The sequence below is a fragment of the Bombus bifarius genome, unplaced genomic scaffold, assembly GCF_011952205.1.
Source record: "Bombus bifarius isolate JDL3187 unplaced genomic scaffold, Bbif_JDL3187 scf7180000008243, whole genome shotgun sequence".
Classification (NCBI taxonomy): domain Eukaryota; kingdom Metazoa; phylum Arthropoda; class Insecta; order Hymenoptera; family Apidae; genus Bombus; species Bombus bifarius.
Genome location: NW_022884537.1, coordinates 568,737 through 580,165, shown reverse-complemented (window position 1 = coordinate 580,165; position 11,429 = coordinate 568,737). Strand labels below are relative to the sequence as shown.

General features: G+C 29.7%; 1 protein-coding gene across 1 annotated transcript; it reads left to right on the top strand.

Moving 5' to 3' along the window:
- Positions 1-224: 224 nt before the first annotated feature.
- LOC117211762 (sialin) lies at positions 225-9,654 on the top strand. The gene is made up of 8 exons (XM_033455984.1): positions 225-234; positions 1,487-1,731; positions 2,493-2,729; positions 2,902-2,986; positions 3,996-4,101; positions 4,406-4,667; positions 6,080-6,454; positions 9,330-9,654. Exons 1-8 carry the CDS (start codon positions 225-227, stop codon positions 9,576-9,578), a joined length of 1,569 nt encoding a protein of 522 aa, XP_033311875.1. The 3' UTR covers positions 9,579-9,654.
- Positions 9,655-11,429: the final 1,775 nt, after the last annotated feature.

The window sequence follows — 11,429 nt, the reverse complement described above, 5'->3', positions numbered from 1 at the left end:
ACCTCAACACGATTCCAAGAAACGTTCGACTATCTTTGTATCCTTTCGATATTGATACAGAATAAAGCTTGCTTTTATCAATTAAACGTAGAATAAGGACGTTAATGATCTTTAAGATTTTTCTTTAAGAAACTTTATTCGCGGAAGACATCGCGTGTGCGTAATTTCTTCGTTCGATTTAACTGGCGGAGTATCGTAACCTGTGAGGGAAAGAAATCGACGAAATGGCCAATAGTAAGTAAAATTTTCTTTTAAAAAGGAAAATGCACGATTCCACGCGAAGATTGCTGCGTATCAGTAATCGAAATTGCACATGAATGCAACTGTACTGAAGAGAATGATCATTAACTTCAGTCATATAAATTTGAGATTACAGCTTTTGTAATTAATGTAAATATCTGTTCGATTGAATTTATTATTATTATTTGATTTTATATTATTTTATTACACTAATTATTAAGTTGTTTGACTTTTTAATTAATAACGTATTTTACTGTAGTAATCGGAAAGTAAAATCGCAACGTGGTGGAATCGATGTCATGTTATGAATAAAAAATGATCTACATCTACATTCGTTATATGCAAAGAGCTTTGTGTTTTCAGGTCCACAACGTTTTCACTTAATTAGATATATGTATATAATTACAGTGTATTTATGAGATTCATGTGTAGTCAATCGATACATTATTTTTTGAAATTAGTCACTTTAGGGAAAGAAAGAATATTATAAGTCACATTTATTGCACTTTCTAGGGATAAAAACAAAAGAACATCTTAAAGCTATCGATTAAATCTATCGATTGTATCTAGAACTATCTTCTAGTTACTATTTATTGTAACTAGTGCATCTGCATATGGATGGCGAGCGCGAACTCGCGTTGTCATTTTCAACATTATTATTTTATATATTCTTTATTTTTTATTCGAGTTGGACAAACTTTCCTATGTTTTCTATTTAATTCATCTTTTTAATCATCAATCAGATTTTTCGATAAGATTCAGATTAGGAGACCATACATACTATTAGGTAATTATAATTTATTATATTTTTGTAGTTTTTGAAAATAGTTTCAATAGCTTGAATACAAAATTTTAGACAATGAATCATCTCCTTGATAATCTCGATCGATAAAGCCAGCGTCCTTTAGCACAATTCAGTTAATACTATTAGTGAAATCTGTTAGTGAAAAGTACTGTTAGTGAAATAATACTGTTAGTGAGTTACATGTTATTGGTATTAATAAATTCTTTTGCATAGCAGAAACAGGTGTGGCAATAAAACAAATGAAATCGAAAGTTTCAAAGTAAAAGAATTGCATTGTATGTATATACATGTATATGTAGATACTGTACTTTATTAAAATTTGTATTTCAGTCGATTCAAATTAATTTTAAAATAATAGTTATCCAATTCTATTATAAAAAATCAATACCAACTATATTTTATTGTACATGAATGTGTTCAAATAACTTAAATGCATTTTAGAAAAAGAACTGATATCATGCCGGGACGTGCTTTGGTATCTTGTTTTCTGCGGTTTCGCTATAAATTATATGCTGCGGATCAACTTGAATCTGACGATAGTAGCGATGGTAATACCTCGTCCAAAGCTGGCAACAAATTCTCAATGTGACATCGAAAATCTACGGTTATACAATAAAACAGACGATAGTAACAACACACTTGAGACTACAATATCTGCTACATCACACTCGGAGCGAGATACTATTGTACGTATATTTTTATACTTTTTCTGTATAATAATAATTGTAATTGTAATTTCATCATTTTCTGATGATTATTATATATTTCAAAATTCATCTTTTAACATTTTCATGTTCATATACTTAAACAAGCTTCTGTAGTGTCGAATTATTTTCGGTCTGGCTTAACATTTTCGAATATTTTAAAAAATATGTTTAAATATTATAAAAGCAAGTTTTCATATATTCTTTCATTTGATGTCGTGAAATAAAATAAAATCTTTTAACGTTAAGATAGAACAGATACTTAAATAGTTTACCTTAAAACTTGAAATATTTTGTGTAAAGATGTTTATCACTTTTTAGTTGATAAATTGATACCTGTTGATTTTGTGATTTGAAAGTATCATTTGTTCATCTATTTGAAAATAAGTTACTACTATTAAAAATATACGTATATATAGAAACATATATGTACTTAATCTAAAATTAAGCCATTTTTTATTTAAAGGCATATTAAGGAAACAAATTCGTTTCATTTAAGATTTCATTATTGAAAAATTAATTTCAAAAATCCACAAAGTTATTTTATGAAAATGAACTAATTTTATAACTCATATTTATATAGATAATATAATCCTTTAATTCAATAAATGTAAATTGTGTTGACAAATGTACTAATTTAAGTTAGAAAAATTTACCAAATGTCCAGCTGGACAAATTGTAAAGTATAAATTCAATAATAAAAAATGTACTAAAGATATTTCTGGGTTTGAATATTGTTTCAGGACGATGATCGATTTGCATGGACCGAGCATCAGCAAGGTTTAGCTTTGGGAGCTTACTACTGGTTGCATTGGACATCGCAACTTCCTGGAGGGCTTCTAGCAAGACGTTATGGTACAAAACTTGTTTACGGCTTAGGAAATCTCTTAACAGCGATTCTTGGCTTCTTTATTCCGTTTATGACCCATCACCACCTTTATGCTCTTGTGACACTACGGGTTCTCCAAGGCCTGGTCGCGGTAAGTCAACAAAAGCATTAAAACTCGATGAAATAAAAATGGGTAATATTATAATTAAAATAAAATATTTCAGTAACAGTCTAAATTTAATTGTGAATATTATCTATAAAACTATCGTTGTTGTTCAAACGAAAAATATTCAGACGGTTTTCGATTAAAATTATTTATTTAGGGTGTTGTATGGCCTTCTATGCATGACATGACCGCCAAATGGATTCCTCAGAATGAGAGAAGCAAATTTGTTAGTTCCTATTTGGGTAAAGTATCTACAATGTCATAATACATATATGCACTTATCTATATGTATATTTAATAATTATATATAATAATTGTACATATTACTATATATGTATATTTCTAACAGACAATTTGCATAAAATATCTGCAATATTTTATGATATTTTAGTGTAACATAATAATTATTATATTATACACATAAATATATTTTAAGTGTTTGATTATGAAATGATAGGAACGTCTGTTATCTACAGTAGAAATGTTTTCTAAATTTTAACGCTTATTTTAAAATAATGAAATATCAAAAGGATTTGAGGCTTCTGTCAGAAAAAATGCATTGAACTTAAAACTGACGCACTAAATTTTGTTATCTTGGTAATATAGCAAAAAAGACAATTGCAGTGAAAGTTAACTAATTTAAGTTTATATGTACGTTAAAAGTTAATTGTCTATATACCAGATTCTGATATATAGAATCTAGAATCCTGATTTTTGTTAGCACAAAAATATGTCGATATTTTTCGACCATTTTCCTATTGAAATTTGTCATTCTACATTCTCGATTTTTCCTAATACGAGCAACTATTGTCTTTCAGGTATACTGTGATTTCTTTGTAATCATATAATTCTAGTATTAACTAATTTTAGTTACGAAATATAAAGTGGTCTTTCTTATGATCATAATTGAGACATTGAGAGGAAAAGTGGACTAAACCACATCTTTCTGAATGTGAGTTAGGGTATTCGTTTATTCTAATAAACTGTATTAATCATACAAAAATGAAGACATTCGTTTCTTCCAAATCAGATCTAGCTACTATAACAAAATTACTTGTTACACTAATTTGTGCTCACATTTATTGTAGACGACAAATTATCAAGTATATTGTGTAGTGGGACTAATCCACCTGTACTCTCAACGTTTTAATTCTTAATTACTCGCATCATAACGACTGAAGTCATTTCTTAAGAGAAAAAACTGCTAATGGTTCCGCCCTACGACAGATTTTTAAATATGTCACTTTTCAGGTAGTTCTGTCGGTGCTGCTATAACTTATCCCCTTTGCGCAGTTGTTAGTAGTACATTCGGTTGGGGCACTGCATTTTATATAACATCATTACTTGGAGTTATTTGGTAAGATCATAGCATAGTAGTCGTCAAATTTGCTTTAACGTCAGCTTCTGATTTTATTAAAAAAGAAAGTTCTTGGACATTTTTAATATTCAAATGTGTAGTGTATAAGAAATTGACTAACTTTTGCTCAAAACATTTTTTTAGTGGATTATCAAAAATGAGTAAAAAATGGTGGTTAATCTGAGAGGATAATCTTACCAAAATATACAACATTCTTTATACTACACTATACTATACTTTATACTATACTGTAATATTCTTTATACTACAAAAAACAGATCTTGACATAAGAAATAATTCCAAGGTACTGTTTCTGGCTATTCCTCATACACGACTCACCTCAGCAACATCCTCGAATATCTGACGAAGAGAAAAAATATATTTTGGAACATCTTGGTAGTTCGATCGACGAAAAACAAACTGTTATACCTTGGAAACATATACTGACATCTGGTCCAGTTTGGGTTACAATCGCAGCTCACTGGAGCGGAGCGTGGGGCTTTCTCACCCTAATGACTCAAGCTCCAACTTACTTTAACTTCATTCACGGATGGAATATCAATGCGGTAAAAACATATCCTCTGAAAGATAATTTCGTAAATAGTTTATTTATTTATTACAATTCTATTAAAATTTTGTGATAATTTTATAAAGTATGACATAAAATGTAGATTTCATATTTATAGAACTATTACTTTAATTTTCAATAACATAACCACTGTTCCTTTCGATTTTTTGAAAATGAATTCCTTCGCGAAATACGATAATATCAACAAAAATAAATCTTTAAAATGTCCCATTTCTGGAACAAGGCTAGAGGGTAAAATTGAAAATTTCAACTAAACTCCACTACTTTGAGTGCACTCTTCATCAGTATATGAGGTCTAACGTTATCTTATTGAAAATGAACAATTTTTTTTTATCAATTCCCTTTAATTCTCTTCAGTAGTCGAAAACAGCAAGTAATTATTTAGTAGTGTGGCTTCATCGCAGATTTCAATAACGTTGAAATCTCTACGATAGCATTAACTGCTACACATAAATTTAGTGCAATCTATAACCCATTAATTTTTCACCTTTATTGTGTAGGTTAGGTTATATTAATAGGAATATGGTCACCGTTAAGCGTGTTCGCCTACGCCAAAATACACGCCACAATGAATATTCGTAAGATAAATTAAAGAAAAGTTTGTCGCAAATATCTTGGAGACTAAAACTGAGCGGCGATTGCATGTATAGAAAAAAGTTGTTGAGGATGATGGCCTTGACAACATGTTTCAAGATCATTGAAATCGGTGAAGAGGCTACATTTCTAAATAATTATCTTGCTATAATATTCTAAATAATGTCTTGCTCAATATAACGTATAAGATATAAGTAGTGGTTCATATTCTAAATAATGTCTTGCTCAATACAACGTATAAGATATAAGTAGTGGTTCTGAGTGAACGATTGAAAGATTCAGTTTCAGAGAAAAAACGAATCTGTAGATAACATATACAATATGTATTAGGTTATGCAGAAAGTGTCTTTCTTTCGCAAACGTGTTCTTTACAACAGTGCACCTTCATACAAACGTGAAACCAAGTCTGTGAAATGTCGCGGTGTTTATCTCAACAAAATAAAATGGATCGTACGTAATTCGACAAAATAATATAAAACAAAAAACGTTGTGCCTCTATTATTTCCTTATAGAACGAAAGAAATTTTTCAGACAATTTAATACATATATAGAGAGGAATCTCTATTACGTATCTTGTGATAGCAAAGCCAAAAAGACGATTATTTGCTATATTTATATATATATATTGTTATTAATTTTTGTCTGTCAGCTACAAAATGAGATTGATTTGCATAGATTTCTCATTCAGTAACGTATTCAATATTTAGATTACTTAAAAAATAAAATAAACCTCTACTTGTTATTATTTAAACTTGCTCGGCAGTTTACTAATCAATAATGAAAATTTGTTTGCAGACTGGACTTTTGTCTGGAGCGCCGCATATACTAAGAATGATTTTCTCGTATTATTACTCGATCATGAGCGACTGGCTCATACGTACCAACAAAATGAGTCTAACCAACGTTAGAAAACTGGCTTTGTTCGTATGTACTGGTTTGCACGGGATTTTCATCTTGGCTTTGGGCTATAGCGGCTGTCATCCGACGCTCGCGGTGGTCTTCGTGATGGCGGGAACAGCTGTAACTGGTGCGATATCAGCTGGTCCCTTGGCCACTTTTGTGGATTTGAGTCCGAATTATGCTAGTATTCTTCTTGGATTTTGCGGAATGATAGTAATAGCCTCTGGATTCATTTCACCAGCAGTAGTTGGTATTTTGACGAACAATAATGTAAGTATGAATATAAAGTAATTTTCTATTTTGCTTTATATGAATATAGGTTAGTCCTTTGCAACAGCATGGATATAATAATCCATGCAGCATTCGAGATTTTATCTCAACTAATCCATACTCAATAAGCTAGTTTCAAAAGTTACCTAACAATTGCACACATGTTTACATTTTCTTTAAACTAAATTCCGACATAAGAGAATATGATTCATATGAAATTTTAAATCATAAAATTTTAATAATTACTTTTTTATTAATGATCAGATATTACGATGCTTAAATTCTAATACTTTTCAAATATTTAACTAACTTCAATATGGAAAAATATAAACACAAAAAATTGCTAGAGTATATGTCAATATGAACAGTGATAATGCGAAAAGAATGAACGAAAGAATCAATTCTGTTATAGTCAAAGGTATTTGTGAGCTGAATGGTTTCATTTTCGATTTTTTACGCTTTGAGATAAAACGTAATGACAAATATAATGATAAGATACATGATAACGCATATTTTGATACATTTTTCATTAACAGGTATATCTTTGCAATTTTTTATCGTTCTTTTTTTATAACATTTAGAATTGTATTCATGATCAAGCGATAACATAAATTAAAGTACAACTTCCGTACTAAATTGCGAATTAACATGATTCTCGACAGTTTTAGAAAATTGTCAACATCGTAGAGCTCTATTTCTTCCTAAACTGAACAAAACTTGTTCATATATCATTTCTTTTCTATCTTTCAGAAAGCTTTTATCAGAACTTGATATCATATATTGCTTTTATTTTTCAAACATTTAAAATTTATGATTCTTGTTAAAATTAAACTTTCTCGGTTCTTACTTTAATTAACTTAATACATGTACATAGTTGTTTCGAAATACGATTATCTTAACCCTTTGCACTGCTACGTGGAGTATGACTCGACATCAGTTTTTATCTCAGCAGCTCTTTTGTCGAATCCCACTCGACATTCTTTCATGTCCACCTTTTTTTTGTGAAACGTGCGAAAGAAAAGCAGAATTGGATCCTGGAAATTGTTTCAAGATATATCATACACTAAAAAATTACTTTCGCTTCGAGTGCCGCTTACAAGCGCCTATAGGCGGCGCCCGCGAGATGACCTGTGGGTACGAGCGCCGCTTATAGGCGGCGACCACGCGACGAATCCTGGGTTCGGTAGCCCATATATCGGCAATATATCAGTGCCATCTGTAGTCAATAATATATTTTTTCGTTATCGGCAGAACATTTTCTGTTGATTTTATTGATATATTGGATTAATCACTTCTTAAATGTTACTCATTGTTGAAACAATATCAAAACGTTTTACGCAATATATTTCGAACATCCAAACGATCGTATACTGTTTCGTGCTAAAAAATCTGTTAAATCCATTGACAGTGAGACGGTATTTCATACACGGTTCTTACAAGAATTATTGTTATTTAAGACTTAGGAAAACATGTATACAGCAACCACGTATACTGTGTGCATTTCTGGCGCGCGTTACCAGCTGGCGCCGGCTATTTATTTAAATTCTCCTATTTTTTAGTTAAAGTAAATTTCAAATGAAACACTTGAAAGCGCTGGGAACTGCTGGTAACGAAATTGACATAAAATTCGCAGTGCAAAGGGTTAACACTTAGCCAAGCACGCGCGCCACAGCAAGCTATACGTTCCCACCGCGCATTTTTCCAAGTATCATGTTTCCAAATATTCACTACTTGAAAAACAAAGAAGTCTAGAAATTATTTAAGTGATTAATTATATTTGCGGTAATGATTTTATTTAACGATTCCACATATTGTTTATAGAAAACACCAAATTAGAAGTATGTATTAAAAGTATAAAAAAATATAGGTAAAATTGAAAACATCAAAGATGAGTAAAGATAAATAACAGGACTTGAACGTGAAATTAAAAATTCATAATGCAGTTTAATATTTTTTTACAGCGTGGTATCGTTCCATTATAATTTCATTTAGTCATAACTGATAGTGTAACTTTTTAATAAAATTTAACACCGCTAAATTGGTGTATTTTATTATATACTTTATTATATACTGTACTTTATAAAAGCAGTAAAAGTGGCGCAATTAATTGGGAACAATTCCAGGTAAACAATAACTGATAATAACAACAACAACAACAAACGAAAAGACGTCAAAAAGGGAGATCTCCCCGTTCGGTCATGCAGCTATGTGCTTCACAAAGGGGAGATCTCCCTATTCAGTTGGCTAAGTGTTAATTTCCTGTAGGTATAATTGCTTACCTTTAATTATTTCCCTCTTAAACACTCTTTACTTACAGCAAAATGCCTTTGGTTCGTTGAAAATTATCAAATTAAATACAAATTAATATTGTTTCCATACACCAGACTAGAATTTCCTAATTAATTTATTCCAATTCTACAATAGATTTGTAAACGTTTTTTTCTAACGAATTATAATTTATAAAAATAATAAAGTTACTAACATTAAAAAAGATTCCATTGTATACTTACTTAATACTTACGCAATAGAAATAGAATGTAGAATAGAAATAGAAATACTATGTAAAAGTATATAAAACTAAAAAATCAATGCTAAATGTAAAATGGCATTATTTTGAAAATTAAAACGGTGCTATTCCTTATTATAATATTTATATAACATTTTACAACAAATTACAACATTGTATAAACATTATAATATGGAATAATATAGTAAGAAATAATGTGTATATTTGTAATTTGAAACTGTTTAAAATTTCGTAAAACATACCATTATACAAACAGACAGATTTATATTACAGACCAATACATACACATTATATTGAAAAATAACATTATTTGAAATATCGTTTTATCATTTACATTATTTTTTTCAGCAAACTGTATCGCAATGGCGATTAGTTTTCATCATAGCTGCTGTTAATTCTATCGTCGGGACTGTTATATGCTTGATCTTTGGAACATCGAAAGAACAACCATGGAATAAGTATGGTAAGTCAAACAAGCAAAATGCGCAAGAATTGCAGAAATTGACAGTGACGCCATTTATAAAAATCGAAGAGGAAAATCAAAAAAAGGATACGAGCGAAAAAGATGGAATGGTTACGGATGAACAAGAGAAATAAATACACATGTGTCCGAGTTATTTGTAAAATGAAATAAAATACAACATGTGTTCACGACTAACGATAATAACAATAACGTTTACCTCGGTTTTTCGTGATTTGCAGTTGAAGGAATTACCAACTGAAAGAATTCTGATAAGAAGAGAAATTAGAGAAAAAAATGAAAGGGAAACGTATTGTTCAAAATTTCATACCTCTCAATTTTTAGAAGACTGATCAAATGTCGCGTATCATAATAAATTACAGATCATGCTCTAATTTTGAATATCAATGTATTCTAATCAAGAATTTCACATTAATTTCATCGAATTCATAGAAAGATCTAGTGTTTTATGTTTTGCTTAATAAACTTAAATTACTGTGTCTTCCTAATATCTTTACAAGTTGTTAAATGTGAAAAATTATAATAGTCCACATATTTCCACATAAAAATGTTGAACGATTTAGTTTACTAAAACAATTTAACATTAAGTATAAAAATAAATTATTTAACAGGTTGATTTTATCGTTGAAATACATCAACTCTGAGTATATGATATATTGCGCGGAAATTGAAATCCTTAATATAAAAGGTAGAAAGAAATGTGTAGGAAAAAGAAAGACAAACAGCAATTGATCATGCGAGATACTTGCTGTATAAGTTTGTGAGTTTTTGATAGTCTACACAAAAATAAATAAATTTCTTTGTTTCATTAAAATTAAGTAAAATTAAGAAACAGAACTTCTGCAACTATTGCAACTGTTTGCATTCTAATAACAACATGTATGAGCGCGATAAAAATACGTGAACTTTCGTTCTGAAGAAAATCGTCATGAAATACCGAAGATCACTCAAGTGTGACATACCGATTTTGATGAAACTTAGTAGACACATACCATAGCAAAAATATTTGTATAATTTAATTTGTATAATAGAATTTGTATAATATAAAGAAGGTGAAAACAGCTGTCAAAGCAGGTATTGAAAACGTATTTTCTAAAGTATGTGGGAATCTATTCAAGACAGAGAACTGATGTCAATAGGCGGTGTGCGTTATAGCATCTTTGTATAAATCCAGGTCAATTATGGCAAATGACCACCGTGTGCGCCGCTTACTATAGAATGCAACAATACACCCTTGGGATGAGAATTTTTATTACACTAGAAGTAATGATATATGTTTATTAAATATTTCTTATTTAGAATAACACTAAATTAAATTGCAAAGTTTTGTTTTCCCGCTGGAAAATATAATTCGTGTAAGCAAATTTCGATAATAATTCAAATATATTCGTTGAATAGGGAAAAATCAAAATTTTAATTTATCCATTTTCTGAGTTTAAATGTATACTCGACATAAACACATAATAGACCTTTTAAAAATCTGTTGTTTCTCGTTCAAAGGTACAAAATTCGTGCATTGTCATCACTATATTTTTTACTATATTCTGTATCTATAAAATTTTATCAAAATCGGTGCGTTACACTTGAGTAACGTAAAGAGATAATAAAATGATGTTACAATACTTTAGATAAATAAAGATAATCTGGTTTTAGGTATTTGATTCAGTATTGAAACTAACGTATGACATGAACATACAAGAATTATATGAAAGCAAATAATTAGTAAGAAAATTCATCATAAGTATATACAATTTATTATCCGGCTTGTTAATCACTTTCTGTAAATCTTTTGTTATAAAAAATTAAAGATAAAGAAACCACTATAAAGAAAGAAATTAATCTCTTCTTAAAGTTTCGATGCTACCAAACTATTTTAACAAACTATTGAAGATATTTAGATTAATTATAGCGAAATTGGAATTAAGGAGGAAGGAATCTTAATTGGGTATGAATATGTTGATAAACAT